At 38.2% G+C, this 16956-nt stretch overlaps 1 protein-coding gene and 1 long non-coding RNA gene across 3 annotated transcripts in view; one reads left to right on the forward strand and one right to left on the reverse strand.

Annotated features, from left to right (window-relative positions):
* Window positions 1-15467, forward strand: part of pax2b (paired box 2b) — a 29696-nt gene extending 14229 nt beyond the window's left edge. The window contains exons 6-10 of one of the 2 annotated variants that reach the window (XM_063482873.1): window positions 78-253; window positions 3069-3183; window positions 10238-10339; window positions 12282-12368; window positions 13644-15467. In XM_063482873.1, coding sequence (XP_063338943.1) covers window positions 78-253; window positions 3069-3183; window positions 10238-10339; window positions 12282-12368; window positions 13644-13720 — 557 coding nt within the window. In that variant the 3' untranslated portion in view covers window positions 13721-15467. The remainder of the gene's footprint in view (window positions 1-77; window positions 254-3068; window positions 3184-10237; window positions 10340-12281; window positions 12369-13643) is intronic. The other variant, XM_063482872.1, reaches the window with a different exon arrangement.
* The window catches only part of LOC134633807 (uncharacterized), a 52629-nt gene that overhangs the window by 4864 nt on the left and 30809 nt on the right, over window positions 1-16956 (reverse strand). The gene's annotated exons all lie outside the window — the stretch shown is intronic.

Raw genomic sequence — 16956 nt, forward strand, 5'->3', positions numbered from 1 at the left:
AATATAAAGTGCATAGCTTGAAGTAAAGGCCAGCTTCCCGGGGTCAGTGTCTCGAATGTTGCTCTTTCTTCTTGTAGATGGTTCAGATGGTTCTGGCCCAAACAGTGATTCTCAGGGTAGTGTGGAGAGTTTACGGAAACACCTGAGGGCAGATGCCTTCACACAGCAGCAGCTGGAAGCGTTGGACCGGGTCTTTGAACGCCCCTCGTACCCTGACGTCTTCTCTACATCGGAACATGTCAAACTAGAACAGGTTAGTGGCACCGAAACTCTCCATCTTTGCTTTTCCTTTCTTGCAGCACCGAAAACCGAGCATGCTAGTACTGAATCAAACACAGAAAAAGCACCTCTGTCACATATATTCCCAAACCCTTTCCTGGAAATAAAAGCTAATTAAATAAATGTCTGAGATGGCAAAGCCTGGGATTACAGTCCCAGCATGTATAATGCTGGAGGTATCAGTAGGAAAACTCCCACATACTATTGATTTGGTGATGAAAAACACATTCTGTGTACTCCCTGTAATTGAGAATAACAGTAAAGAAACAGAAATTAATCAATACCTAGATTTTTTTCTTCATTTTTGCCACACTATTCAACTGTTGTTTCTTGCCTTTGTTGTTTATTTTCCAATTCTATGACATATCTTAATGTGCAACGACTGACACGGCCTCAAAAAGCTGCCTTTATTGTAACACATGCCCATGAAATAGTTGTATGAAACACTAGCCTCCACCTTTTTCCTGGTCCTGATATTAAAGCCACTCTGGCCATCCATCCTCATTTCGAAAAATTAAGAGGCATTTGGGAAACAGCCACCCCCCACGCCAAAACGACAGCTAGAACCCACCGCTTATTAAAAGCTCTGGGCTTATTACAATGGATAACCTTTATTTACTTTCATTATACTATTAAACAACAAGAGACTATTAATTTCTCCCACCGAACTACAAGTCGGACCCATAAAGCAAAAGCAGTCACCTAATTGAGTTCATTTTAATTTCTCTCCAATCGGGGCGAATTACGCAGGTGATAAATCAGTGGGACAGGCCTCACCTCCAGAAGAGGGCCTAATTTGCAGCTAATTACAAAACTGATTTCTACTGGAAGATCAATACCAAAACGAATTGGAAATGACTTGCAATCACAAAGAGCGTCAGGGAGAGTATTAAAAGGCAGAGGGAAAAGGGTTAGACTAGGAAAAGGGGGTGAGTAAGTAAGAAAAAAGAAAGGAGGCCAGGAACAGTCCAGAAAAATCAGCTTTAATTTAATGCAATATTAATCAGAGTATTTTCCCTTTCATGGGTGCCTCATGGTTTTTTTTTTTCTTTTTTCCTCTGGAAAATGTGTCCCTATTAGCCAGTGTCTGGGTTCTGTAGCGAGGCATTAAAAAGCCATTCTGGAGATGCAAAACTCAATGGATTCACCCCTCCCACACTTCTGCTAGCCATTTGGTCATCCTTTTCAGACCTATCTTTTCAGTTTTCCCCCTCCTGCCCTTTATCTGCATGATAAAACGTCTGTTTGGCGTCTGAAGCCTGCGAGAATAGAGGAAAACATCCGACATTGTGCCAGTGAACAGTTGTAGCAGACAATTAGAGTTTATCTGTGATAGTGGCAGACAAGAGCGGGGTCACAGGCGTCCTCCTGTGGGAGCGCGGCCCACTGAGCCTCGCACACTGCGCTTTGGACAAACATTGTCAACACTCAGACTCCGGAAGTCTCATCTCATTAAAAAAAAATCTGCTAACATCTGCCATCAGTCTCTTTAAGCATATTTACAAAGGGAAACATGACAAAGAAAGGGGAAGCTGGAAGAGTATTTTTTTACATTGAGAAAGTTTTTTATTTAATTAAAAAGTCATATCACCCAAATTACAAGTTAGATTTCATTTTTTTTTGTTCGTTTGTTTTTTGATAGACGTCCCTGGGATTCCATCCCAGTGCAATGAAGGTGAATGGGAGGCTTTTGTGTAGCACGGTGCCTTTACAGGCTTTGGTGTCAGTAGTTCTGACAATAAAAACGTTTCTATAAAAAGTGCAGATAATACAGTGCTAAAATAATATACAGTAAAGAAAAGACGTGTTGCCATGAGTTTTTGATCAAAAGTCATGATTAATAAATATTTTCTACATCAAAAATCCCCACTTATTTATAATGATATTTTACTTTTACTTTACTTTTTTATTTAAATAATCTATTTTTTATCAATTTTAGACTTTATTTCATGTGGGGGTTTTTTTGTTTGTCTTTTTAATTTTTATTTTTTCAAAATTAAAAGGAAAGTTTATTTTGAAAAAATATTATTCTTTAAAAGAAAAAAGAAATGAGGATATCTATTTTAAAAAATATTTGCTAGATTAGCAATAATAATGAAAATCTTTAATGGCGAACCTCAGTGTTTTAACAATTTTTCCTTTAAAAAAAAGTTACATCTCCATCAGTCTCTATTAAAAGGGTGGCTCCAGATGTGTTTACATTTCAAAATATCAGAAGGATTAAGGGTTTGTATCGTGCGTGATTTGGGTGAACTGGCCCTTTAAGCCAACATCTGAGCCCAAACAAAAAGAAAAGCCTCAACAGTTTTACGATAACAAAACACACAAGCTGTACAAGTGATTGTATTCAGAGATAAGAGGTAATGAAATTTAAAGGTGGTTTAGACTCCAAATTAAAACAACAAAAACTCAAAAAAAAAAAAACAAAAAAAAAAAACGTGAATAGTGTTCCTTAAACGAGGCCACATGGTGTGTCTGTAACAAAGCAGAACTGCTTTCTCCCTTGGCTGATCAGGAGTAGCACTGCAGTCAAGCACAAAGGGCCAGCTGACACCTTGGCTTTTCACTCATCTCAAAATCCCACTTCCTCTCAGACAATACCAAAATACATTCATGATATGCTTGAACTGCCACCCTGCAGCATGAACACACACACACACACACACAATGCTCTCATACAAATTTATACTCACACAGGCCTGTGTGGAACGCTTAATGGAGGAGGAGAAAGGAGGATTTCCATCTAGGTATTGTTTGGTTGTGTAATGATTCAACTGTCCTTTTCCCAGGCTAATGAGTACTCGCTTCCTGCCCTGAATTCCAGCCTGGACGAAGGCAAACCCAGTTTATCCTCTAGCGCCAACCCAGACCTGGGCCCCAGCGTGTCGCAAAGCTACCCTGTAGGTAAGATCAAGTGCCATACAGTACGCCTTTATGCTGCTGAGCCACAGCTTCAGCTGAGGGGTTTTGAACAATGTAAAAGGACAAGAAAGTCAGAGCTAAACATGCCTGTGCAACTGACAAAGAGCAAAATGAAATATGTGACAATAAAGGCAAAGCAAAAAGTTAAGTGTGAAGACTTTTTTACCGTTTCACTCTGAGCTGAAAATGCGATAAAAAGCTTAGCAGCAGTCTTCCGTCATGTTTTTTTTTTTCCTTTTTTTTTTGCTGAGCAAGCAGGGCGATAAGAGAGACTGGGAGGGGAGGGGAGCTGTTCAGTCACTACTGGACAAGGACCTTTGGGTGCCAGCACATCAGAACTATGACTGTGTATCAGAGCAAGGTCTCTGGGAGAAAAAAAAAAAAGGCCACCATGCAGGACTGACTGCTTGTTGGCTGCTGCTGTGTTGCTCCTGCAATTTGTTCTCCAGGAGACAGTTTGTGTGTCTCAAAGCACGAGTAATGTGCCTCGGTAAATACGCTCTGGCATTTCTGCCGCCTAACTCTAACACTATGATCATTTATTTCACCCTCCTCTCTCTCTTTCTCTCTCTCTGCTTCTCCCTCCTAGTTGTCTCCTCTCCTTGTCACAGTTAATGACTGTCTGGTTAATTGAAATATTGTTTTGTTGTTGCAGTGTTATTACCAAGAAGAAGGTTAAGTTTACTGAAAGTTTACGATGACTGTCGGGGGCCTGAGATTAATATACAGAGCTTTTATTAAAATTCATATAATTATGCAGCAGCCATCAAAGGCAACGAGTTCTGCGTGGGGGGGGGGACAGGGTGATTGAAAATTGCTGCAGCCCTCCTTCTCAAATGATACCCAAGCAGTCTTATGAGAAAAGAAAGGGCCCTTCTCTCATTAATATGTGGGAGGTAGATTTCCCCCTGTAAGGCAGGCCTCCTGAGAAGAAAGGTGTGTGTTTGTCCTTTGTGCACTGATGGCCCCATAGAAACAGGCCTGTCTCTACAGGCGGCACCTGGGATATTTTAGATGGTCTCTGCAGAGAGGGTCTCCTTACTGCTTTACAGGTGCAAAGAGACATTAAGAGGAAGAAAGATGGGATTGTATGGATGGCTGTGTGTTCCAGTTTGTGTGTGTGTGTGTGTGTGTGTGTGTGTGTGTGTGTGTGCGCGCGTGTGCGCGTGTGTGTGTGTATGGAAAGCACCTGACTCGACTTGATTTTGTATTAGTAAATAAGTTTTTTCCGCACCCTTCCATGTTGGAAGATCTCAGGAATAAAGCGTACAGAGGTCAAACTAATGGAACAAACATGGCTCTGACTTCCACTTGGTAATTACTATTTGGTTAGTGGCTCTTCTGCTTGGTTTTCCCCCAGTGCCTGCCTGTGTGGATAATAGGTGATATTCAGGTGTGTGGTCTCTCTAATGGCTGAGTATTACAGTTTACTTGCCAGCGATAAGCTCACCAGAGGAATTTTAAGCCTTGCAAAAAGTGGCAAATTATCTGCAGTATTTAGGCTGAGATCCAATTTCAAATTAATTGTGTCTTTGCGCGGGAAAGAACTGCAGATCATGTTCGTGCTTAAAAATGTGTTTTTGAACACCAATTAAAATGCCTGCAGTTATTGATCTTGTTGATTTTATGTCCTGGAATTTGCATAATCTATTAAAAATGAATGATTCATGAAGTGTTCATTGCCAGAGATCAGGATTCTCAGTGAACTGAAAGACTTCAGAGATAGAAATCTTTTGTGTCCTCTGCTTATCCTATTAAGGCTCAAAAGTACCTGCAAAGCAGGCTCAAATAAGAAAGGGATTTAAGGGCATTGTGCACATCATCGAAATTCAGAGGCAAGAAGCCACTTCCATTAAAACACTTTTTTTCTCTCCCTTTCCTCCACATTAATGCTGTATTACCTGCTAAATAGTCCCTCTTACCCCATAAAAACACCAAAGGGTTCCATGAATATGTGGATAGGACAATTGCATATTGTGAGGTAATTTCTATTGTTGATATGGGAAGTAATTTCTTTGATGAATTCCCTTCGAGAGATGGATTTCATCTCAAGTGCTTCTTATTCTTTTTCAGTCGAACTGCTTAAAATTCAAATAGTGTGAGCCGTGGGTGAATTTGTGAATAGCGGAGGGAGGAGCTCGGAACTTTTTTTGTGTGTATTTTGAGAAATAAATGGAGAGATGGTCTCGATACGACCAATTGTCCACTATTTCTATAGAGCGTTTCTGTATTTCCTGAAATTAGCCAGAGCCCACCTGTTTTCTTGATGCTGCTTCAGACTTAAGAGCCCTCTTAAAATTCCCATGAGCATTCAGCGGGAGTTTTACACATCTCCGCTCATTGGCCGCATACTGAAGACTCTTTAAACATATTCCCTGCTGGGCCTGTTAATGGAGGCCTCCAATGGCTTAAAGCCCCTGTGTCAATGACACCTCTCCTACTCAAGCAGCTGCTTCTGTACACCCCTTTTATACCTTCCTGCTATTAAACAAAACCTCATCCAGCAAACACAACTAGCCACACTTTAGCTGAGCGAGTGCTCTCAGGGTGAACTACACAGAAAGCGTCAAGACCTGCCGTTGTCCAGTGAGCAGCGAGCAATGATCAGACAGTGAACCTGCCATCAGTGATGTGTGGCCTCGTGACAAATCGCTCCCGTGTCTTCCCACAGGGGAAAACGCAGGCTCCGAAATTAATGCTTATTTCATCTTCAGAAAAGCAAACTAACCTTTGAGCACACATTTGATAATGAATGACTTTCAGCCGGTGTTCGGGGAATTAAAGCAATTTGGCTCTCCAAACATTCTTTACTTAGTTGTAATTAATTAGGGTGCTGAGATTTTTTGGCTCGTGATAAATTGCCCCATTCTGCATATAGCCTAGAAAATGGAGGTCAAAGATTTTTGGTTGTTGTTGTAGCAAACATGAAGGTGTCCCTGTCATGGTAAATTTAATACTCTTGCAAGCAAAAGAGTCATTCACAAATGACTTTGTTCTTGTGCCAAATAACAAGAAGGTCACCCCGGTTTTCCCTTTGTGTTTTAAGAAATTGAGTAGTTGTTAGTGCATAATGTTTCTGGTTGTGGGTTCAGATAAAACCCACGAGTCAGTTTTTCCATGCTATAATAATATATGTTTTCAGTCACTCTGTGTACTTCAAAGTTTGCTTTTTTGGGGGGGTCAAATATGTTCACAAGAAATCCTCTATGTTTATGAAATATAACACAGTATTCCCAGCTCGAGCTGCTTCTCAAATGAAGACAGAAATCAACAGGCTTTTGTAACAGCGAACCAAAAAATCTTTGAATTGATTTTTGCAGCGAAAGAAAGAAAAAAAAGAGGACAGGGGAAAATAAATAGCTCGATTTGCTGGCGTTCAATCTAAGGGGACTGTCAGAGGAAACAGACAATATAAAGAAAGCCATCTTTTAATGAGAATCTGGACACACATCTCTGTTGCAAAAACAACAAAGGCTAGGAAGCAGCTAATGAGGCTATCATTGCTGTACAGAGAGTTCTCCGAATCGGTGCCTCTCTGAAAGAGGGTTTTAAAGGGGACATAAAGCAACAGTAACAGAGCTGCTGGCAGTCACTGCCAACTGCATCCTGGAATATACAAAAGCAGGATTCGGCACAGGCGGTTATCAGCACAGAAGCTTGGCAAACATACCTTTAAGACACCTTTATTAACTGTTTTTTAATGGGTAAACCTTTCATGTTTTGCATGTTAAAGTCCTTCTTTTCTTCATTTATTCTAATTGCTAAGCAAAATTATGGCAAAATTGACACTTTTTGGAGAGGAAATGAAGGCTGAAGTTTCCAATGAGGGTTACGCTGAAAGTATTGCTTCACTGATCTGATTGACCTGATCAGTTTTAGGTCCAATATTGATGAATTGACTAAACAAAATCAAATCCTTTTTTTTATTTGTTTAGTGATTTTGTTTTGTTTATTTTTTGATGTAGTTACACTTACTTCATGCAAATTTACAACCTCAATAATGTTCATTTCCGGTTTCAGTTGGACACATTTTTTTTAATTCAGAAATATATCAATAACATCCCAGATGGAAGCAGCGTCACAAGAGGAAAAATATAATGACTCCTTCATCCAAACTTATAGTAAAATCAGCTTTCATAAAATTGTGTTATCTAGTCTTGCTTGGTTATTTAAAATATAAAGTGCCCGTCGATGACTACAGTACAGCTGTGACTTCATGCAGCATAAAAGAAGCCGAATTGAACTGCAGTATGCTATTATTTCTGAAGAAAATAAATTAAAACGGCAAGCAAAAACAGATCTTGTGGTGATTATATTTTTCAGAAGCTAATGAAGAGATTAGAGTATTTACTTTTATTAAACATATGAGCAAGCTGTAGCTGCTGCAATAATAATGAAGAAAAGATAGTGTCAGTGTTTAGGGAGACAGCTAGACAATAGTTACCAGTGTCTACACACACACACACGCACACACACACATACACAATGGCCTCAACCCTGCTGGACCCCCCACCTACAGTACTCCCACGGCTCCCTTTGACTTATGTGCACTGGCTTGTGGCTAACTAATTCTTATTATAAATGAAAGGTCCAGCATGACCTCACTCTTTTCTGTAAAGCTCTTTAACTCTGCAGCCCTTGAGTTTCAGCGCTTTAAGCAGAAGATAAATCTCAGCAGGCCCTCGTACAATACAACGATCAGTGTGGAGATTTGCAAACAATAGGGAACAGTTGTTGGACATAAGATTTAATCGTTTCTTTATCAGACAATTTGTGATCACAAATGAAAAAGTTCTTTTTTGGGGGAAGTGTTTTTAGAGCAAATTCGCTTCACAAGTAAGTTTATATTTGCCTTTCATGTACTATTTTACAGCATTGTGGTTTACATTGTACCTTTGAACAAACCTGTGAATAAATCTTTTTTCTGCTGAACAACAGAGTGGCAAATTTGTGTCATCGAGTGACAAATTCAGACAAAAAAACGAATTTTTTTAATTAATATTCGTATTTTAAGGGTTCATTTAATGATGGAGCTGAAAACCTTGATTAAGATTGGTATTTTGTTTTGTTTTGGGGTTTTTGTTGTTTGTTTGTTTTTTGCATTTAGAATTTCCACTGGTGTAAGTTTTAGGATGAGTAATTTTAAAAGAATGAGCACGAGCCCAATAATCACAATAACAACACAAAAATGTATCATAACATTAATATTAGACATAAGAGTCTTTTTCAAGAGTTAGCATGGATTATATGAGTTACAGTATATTTTAAGTAAAGCAGGCCAGCAGGTCAGCCTGGAGATGATTTTAATCACTGAATAAATACTGTTGTATACATCATATTCTAGATACTTCAATTATAGCTGTAAAATAGAAGGGCAGCACTGTAGTTGAGCAGGAAAACAATGAAAACAGTGTCAGCTGCTGTTAATCCTTTGTATTGGTTCCTATTTTACCAAAAAACAAATAAACAAACAGACAAACAAACAAAGAGAGCCTCAACTCTCCATGCACTCTTTGCATTAAGTAGAAGCCATTCAAAGCTTCCACGGCTTCTTTTACTCCTAACCCTCGTCCTCCTGGTCCTCTCTGGCAGATCTTGGCCTTGTGGGCCTGCCACCGTGTTTCTTTGCCAGTTTTACCACCAACCTTTTCAGTCCCTGGCCCCCACATCCCTTGGCATAGCCAGTATTCCTGCCAGCTTGTAGTAGTGGTACATCATTAGCCAAAAGTATCATTCCCACATCCTCAAAATAAACAAATAATGTGTTTGTTCCATTATTCTTTTAATCCAGTATATATGTTTTCTGTGTCTTATGCTTACTGGCAGTACTTTGTTGTTGTTGTTGTTGATTGTTTTATTCTATTATATAGTTATTGCTTTGCATATCCTCTTATTTTGTTAGAGTTACAGAGTCACAGACATTAAAAGTGAGACAAATCATGCATAGCGCAGCTGCAGAGTCAAAAACATTGTTTGAGGGAAAACAGCATTTACCAGTAAACACTTTTTGCCTCATAAGATGAAAAAGTAAACTTGGATTTGAATCTGGTGCCAGACTATAATTTTCTTTTTCTTTTTTTTCTGTAACATCAACAACATGAACAACTGTTGTCCTCTGGTGTTATGGCGCATTTTATCCTGTACTTCCTCATTAAAGCTCCAGTGGGAAATGATTTTTCCCTTTGAGTCTAAGTGACCCTCACAGTTGACAATATAGCAGGGGCCTCTCTTACCCCAGCCACTGTGGTAAATGGGGTTACGTGCCGTAGTCCGAATGTCCCTGTGGCCAACGAGGACAGCCCAACCGTCACTCTCAATTACAGAGCTGAATATCTGCAGCCAGACGGGTGACGCTCTGTGGAGGGGCCTGCGTGCTCTGCCTTTACAGCCACTACAGAAAAGAGAGGAGACTTCTGGGGTTTACTAAAGGCTGCCATGTTTAGACAAGTTTCAATTGTTTAATGAGGAGACATATATACGTGACTAGGATTCGGTTGATTGGAAGCAGCAGCTGTTAGTTTGTTTTTAGTTCACCTATTAGAGGCAGGCTGATGCTTTCTGGTAACTGAAATCTGGAGTTTTGTACTGACTGACTTGTGGTGGTGATGGTGGTGAGTCATGACGTCCACAGAAACAGGGGGTAATGGTTGTTTTGTGTAATTGCACATTTGCATTTTGAGAATGGGAGGCTGAAAGCAGAGGTGAAAGTGGCTAACCGCACTTGAGTTTGCTTTTAACAACCTTTATTTTGCAGGAACAGCTACTTATTTGCTCAGCAGATTCAGACTCTACATATTTTTTTTAATAATATCAGACTCTGAAAGCAGAAACTCAAGCAGAATATAAAAACGTTCAGATTTGCAATTCTCAAAGCTTAAAAAAAAACACTTTGCTTCTTGCTTTAAAGATGGAAAAGTTTCTTTTCACTCAAGTGTTAAGGATTCATTTGTAAGTTACAGCGTCACCAATCTTAAACAGAAGATTTTCTAGATCACACCTGAGTTTTTTTTCTGTTTGTTTTGTTTTCTCTCTGCAGGTCGGGATATGGCCAACACAACCTTACCTGGGTATCCCCCTCACGTTCCCCCTACAGGCCAGGGCAGCTACCCAACCTCCACGCTCGCTGGAATGGTTCCTGGTAAGAGATGAACTGTTTTATATTGTCATTAGGGGTTATTTAAAAGTTGGCGTTGCCCTCAAAACATTTGTAGAAGATATTTAAATGAATATTGACCTATAGAATAAGGGATTCACATATTCTTATATTATGTGTGCATATGATTGGATCAGACAAGCTGAGTAGGTGATCAAAGAAAGGGATGAGCATGGTCAAACTCTCTTTCTTCTCATCTTCTCGGTTCTGTTGGCTCATCATCTCCTCTGGTGGCCGTTCTCAGCGGCCTCGATAAACAGCACCAGCAGCCCTCCCCTGCCTCTGAGCTCCAGTGCATATCCTTTACTCTCCTCTACTTAACCTGCAGTTCAGGTTCACAGCAAACAGTTAAGGGTCAAAAGGCAGAGGCATGAGAGCCCAGTAAATATTCAAATCATTGTCTCTCTAAGGAGGTCAGGTTTGTGTTTCACTGCCAGGAACAGGGCAAAGATGCAGTTTTGGTGCTGGGCTTTATACGCTTCCCCAGCTCCAGCATCGAGGCTCACGTTTTCAGCAAAGCACAGCCAGCATTTTGCTTTGACGTGATTAAACCACATGGACAAGGAAATCAGTCAAGTGTGCATTGTGTTAGCATATCATTTACCAATCAGGCACCCCATCACAGACTCTGGGTGTTCCTTTTTCTTCCATTATAAAGGGCTGCCATGACATTTTTTATGATATTCTCAGCCAAGGAGGTTGCTTTTATTTTCCATTTGTTGTTGTTTTGTGATTTGAAGGTAGACTAAAAAGGAGCATTTCATAAAACCTAGTGATAACTTATTCCTCAAAGCACTAAACAAATGCTTTTGTAAAGGGTAAGGGTATTTCTTAAAGGGTAGGTACACCCAAATTACATAGCATCATCCATATTTCATCTAGCCCTGCTTTAATGTAACAGTGGGTAAAATAAAATTTGTGGTATTTTTAGAACTGGATGACTTACATATAATGCTATGTTGCTAGATTATTTATTATTTATTTATAAATTATTTATTATATTTTTTAGCACATTATTTTTAAAATAGTAGTTTATTTTTGAAAATATTGAAAAAATAGAGACAATATAAATACATTTCTCCTCTTTTTTTTCATATTTTTCTTCAAAAGCTTGATGCCATAATAGCCAAGGCAGCAGTAAAAACAAAGGGTGATGTGGGAGCCCTGGGCGGTAGCGCAGCCCAGATTTACTTTTTGATTTCAGCTAATAAAACTGTTAAATCATGTGGGTGGAAAAGAGACAAGTCAAACATACTTTTACTTTCCATTTGTTCCTATGTGGCACCAAGCAAAAGATGAGGACCTTAATCCCATGGCTTGTGGTTTTGTGTTACAACTGATTCATCCTATACACAACCACTAAGATTTAGTGACAGGCACAAAACACTGTTAAAGCAAAGCCATTTCTCACCAGCTCCATATAAAATCTGGCCTTTATTATCTCGTAAAAGAAAGAAACGTGTTGAACCAGCAGCAGTGCTCACTGACATGCTCCAAGGTACTTCTGTTGCAAGAAACATCAGAGTTTAGACCAGAGGGCTTTCAGACTGGAGATGTTAAAACTCCTCCAAGAAAGGCTGCAGGATTTATTGCAGCATATCAAAAACGTATGCATGAAACTGTTTATTACCACTCTGTATTTATTAGACTGTTTTGGAATATACTGGAGAAAGAAGAATGGGTTGATATCCATAAATGGGACAGGGAAAAGCCGCCTTCAGTGTCACATCCTGTATTGTTCAGTGTTGCATAACTTAAGTGAAATGAAAAAGAAATAAATTACTTGCTTGACTGGTCTCACATCGATGACTATCATTTCCACCCACAAATTGCATCCTGTTTTGAATGACGAGAAATGACTGCATGTGAAGGGGGTAATGGTTTGATGCATTGAAATGCTAATTGATTTGTTGTTTTTGTTTTGCAGGGAGTGAGTTTTCGGGGAACCCCTACAGTCATCCACAGTACACAACCTACAATGAAGCCTGGCGATTCAGCAACCCAGCATTATTAAGTGAGTAGAGAGTGAGAAACTTGATGAGAATGATTAATTGACCATTTACTAGATCAGCGATAGTCCAGTTGTAGCCTTGCAGACATGGAAGTCTTAGGATATTTATACATCCCAAAGCATTACAGCTGGAGCGCTAACAAGAGCAATACTTGCTTTTTAGTGCTTTAGTGCTTTTGAGGGTGGTGTTCATATAAAACACAAAACACCACCTGTATTAAAATAGATATTTATTGCAAGTGTTATTTTGTAGTATCTTGACCAAGTAAAGCTTGAGCTAATCCTTAAAACTGACCTGCTATTTTCTGTCATTTCTATATTATTACAACGACGGATTCTTATATGTTTCCAATAACGAGGTTAGAGTATGTTTAATAGCTCAGACTACACTGCTCTAAACCCTGAGTTTAAGGCAGTTTTGGATATGTACAACCAGGATATTCCTAATATGATGATCCTGTCCCTGGTTGTGAACACACGAGCCCCACCCACCTGCTCTTCAAACCTTCTGTTTGCAAGTTGCAGCCAATCAGGAGACAGCTGTCTTATCGGGATGGTGGTCTTAAAGGGACAGGAGTTAAAAATCTTGTTTCAGACTGTAAATGAATTAAGGCCCAGTAGCAGAGAAATAAAGACTAACTTGAACAGAGAATCATGCAAAACTACTCTAGTAGGGCTAGAAATGAGCACAATAGGTCCCCTTGAACATCCTTCTACGATCCCAAATGTTAAAGTGTTATATTTGAAAAATTATGTTAGGACAACAGTTGAGTAATTTACTGACATAAAATCATTTTGCTGATTTTGCTATACTAAAAACAAAAAAATTCTTCATGTCATGTCTTCTACATCCAATAGGTGACCTTTTGTCTGTGACATGTAGCTTTAGCGTGTCTCTTTTTTGATTACAGCATTTGCAGATTCAAATTTAAATCAAATGATTTAGAAAGCATAAAAAATGTGAAATGCTTAAGATGCAACCTTTCTTAGTTGTTTATAGCTAGTTAAGTAAACAACATTTAAGTAAACTTTAAAGGAAAATCCTAATTTAGCTGGTCTAAAATCAAGGATTGTTTCAAAAGTTCCAGTATGGAAACCTTGTCAGGTGGTAAAAACAATAAATGTGGGGGACAGGTCTTAGTAAATGGTCAGTGTGATGTGACTTGAATGATGAAACCTATTATTATACATTATAATATGAATATTAATATATTTGGTAAATGGCAGTGAAAACTGTATTTGTTGTTTCAAATGGTTCGTTCTTCTGTTAACTTTCAGGTTCCCCTTATTATTATAGTGCCGCATCGAGAGGCTCCGCCCCTCCCACTGCTGCCACTGCCTATGACCGTCACTAGTTACCATGGAAACCAAATCAACCTGCAGGACCATGGCCTCAGCCTCCATATTGCCCCGGTGTGAGCGGCATGGTCCACTGGACACTGAGCAACTGCGCATAAAATATTCCTGGCTCACACAAAAAGAAACTAAACGGTTTTTGGGATTTGTGACAACTTCAGTCCTCTCTCATCGCAGCTTTGTTGGACCATCAAAGCCAAACTTAATCTCCAAGACATCATCACGGACAGTGAAAGTTGCTACACACATGATGAAACTTGTGGCTAAATGCAGTGATTTAAAAAATAAAATAAAAGGAAAAAGACTCTAAAAAAAGAAAAGAAAAGTCAAGAATTCTTTCCCCCTTTAGCAGTACCACAGTTTCATCCCATCACGGATCAATACTGTACATTCCTTTTTCTTGATGGCTCTCAGCAGGGACACTGTCCAGAGCTTAAAATGTAGCAGCAGCCTTTTTTCCCCACTTTTCCAATTTGTCTCCCTCTCGATTCAAGCGGCAGTGCAGAGAGATCAGAGGAGATTAGCAGCAACACGTGCAGGCTGTGGCAGCCTAATGTTGATTTTATCCATTTGAACAGTCACCGACTGAACATCCAGCATGAGTAAATCGATCGCTTTTGATGCCATGAGAAGATTAGGACATGTTCTCTGTGATACACAATCAAGATGTAAAAATGAAAATGAAATAAATAAAGAAACATCCGTTTGAAAATAGATGGAGCCGTGACTATATAGCACCATGGCCCGCTATTTGCAAGACTTCGAGAAACTAGTAAATATATTCTTAAAATGATTTTTTTATTTCATTTTTATAATTCGTAATGACTCAACTGCAGACTGCTTGGCTAGTGTTTCACTATGTCTTATTTGTCAGGATTCAAGAGGTCATCAGGCAAAACTTTTTTTGTGTTTTTTTTTTTTTTGTTAATTTTGCACTATTTTGGAGGTTTGCAACACTGGAGCGTTATTATGCAGAAAACTGACATGCATCTTTGCTTTATATCACAAAACTGTCTGTAAGTCCAAAAGGCACTTACAGTTAATCTTGTATTTCAAGGCCCATCATGTCACTGCCTTGACGTGCACTATACTATGTTCTCACAGCTTACATTTCTATTTAAGTTGATTAAGTCTTTGGCATTCAACCACAAAAAAAGGATATAACAGCCATCCCAAGTAAAAACACTATCATCATTTGTCTAGTCTGATAACTGAAGCGTTCAGATTCACTCTGATAAGATGATTCTGATGACTCCAATAAAATCAAAAAGCAGGTCGACGTTTTCAGCTAAATGCCTTAAACATGCTCCTTCCTAACTTTAGCCCCCTCCTCCCCTTCCAACATGTTTCAGGCCAAGTCATTTGTTTGAATCAAGCTGGAATGATGGTTTCTTCATCTGTCAAGTGAATGTATTTGCATTTGCCAAAGACTTAGTTCTCATTAATGTTTATTTACAGGCCGCCTATATGCATCACGAGAGCAGTATTATTGTTATTATTATTATTAGGAAAAAAACCCGCATTGTTCATGAGGAAAAGTATATGTATAAATTCTATGCAGTGCAGAGATGGTCATCATATGCATATTCAGCTGTAAACCTAAAGGTAGGTGGAGTTTATTTAATGTTATGTTATTTACAAATTGTTCATTTTGTAGAAGCATTCTTTGTGTGTGATGTGAAGACACTTCTCTGTAAATACAGTAAGAAAAAATGTCTTTCATGTTCATGGGTATTATCACTTTCATTATGCTGATATCACTTGTACAATAATAAAAGTGTCTGAAATCTTTTACGCAAAAGGACCTGCGGGTTGTCTCGTATAATCATTACATTTACACATAAAGACAAAAGACAAAAAATTGACTGGTTAGATCTTCTTAAATGGGAGGATTTCATATTTTCCTATTTTTTATCACTTCATGCAAAAAAGAAAATCATGTTTGAAAGTTTTTCACTGTTTTTTTTATATTTGTGCATTTACTAGAACAAAACAAAGTGACAAAAATCCTCATTTGTACAAGTTAAATTTTACCAAAATTCCTAATTTTAATAGCAAAACTTATTTTGCTTGTCACATTTATGATATTTTTCACATTTTTGAGTCCTAACTTGAAATTAAAAAAAACATGATCATTTTAAATTTATTGGATACATTTTAAAAGTAAGCAATTAAGTATAGCTTCACTTTACTTAATTATTTCAGGGCTGCATTTCAGTCCATTTACATAAAAGAATTAACCTTCATTTTGTGAAGTTATGGTCAACGTCAAAGTCAGCTTTATTGTCAATTCTGCATGTACATAAACAGGATCAAAATGACAATCAAATTTACCGCTGACCCCTGGTTTGCAACTACAATACAGTATAACAAATAAAATAAAAATAAAATAGAGAGCTATAAGAATAAGGCATACAGATATGAAAGTAAATATTAAGTATCAAATAGACTATACATAATTACTATCTACAAAATATAAGGCAAGAATCCTTAAAGCTCTATATAATATTGCAGTTCTTTGTTAAAATTATATAATATATATAAATATATATGTATATGATGAATTATTAAAAAGGTCTATGAGACTGAATGTACAGATAAATTCAATCTACCATTATATACAGGTGTCCCAAAACATATAAAGTAAGTAAAGTTGAATTCAAAGTTAGTAAACTGCAAAATACTTTCTAGAAATACTGAAAAGCCATGAAATAAGAAACGGAAAACTGAATATATTTATGAGTGTTTTAACATTATGTATGGTCAGACTCACTGTCAAATATTTAAATAAAAATAGAGTGTGTTTATTTACAGATAATTTTACCCCTTTATTAAATTCAATAAATATTTAAAAATCTAAATCATGAATGTTTGATTAACAGTAAAGGAAAGGAACACAAACAATGTGCAAACACTGTGTATTAGAGAATATATGAGAAATCCACATTAATACTGAATGATATATGCAGGTTTAGGACCAACACGTGCTGCTATATAGGAGGACTTTTGTCAGAGAAAGCCTTTCTCAATTCAGGATAACAATGCCGAGCACTTTTACATGTGCAACAGCATGACTGCTCAGCAGAAAGGGGGATGACTGGTCTTCCTGCTATCCGAACGAGTCATCCATTAAAAACATTTGTCACATTATGAGACAAAATATAAAGCACGGACGTCTAGAACCTTGAGATGCAAAACGAGGAAACATTTGGCTTTCAAAACTGCAGCAACTGGT

Source organism: Pelmatolapia mariae, linkage group LG8 (genome assembly GCF_036321145.2).
Source record: "Pelmatolapia mariae isolate MD_Pm_ZW linkage group LG8, Pm_UMD_F_2, whole genome shotgun sequence".
NCBI classification, from domain to species: domain Eukaryota; kingdom Metazoa; phylum Chordata; class Actinopteri; order Cichliformes; family Cichlidae; genus Pelmatolapia; species Pelmatolapia mariae.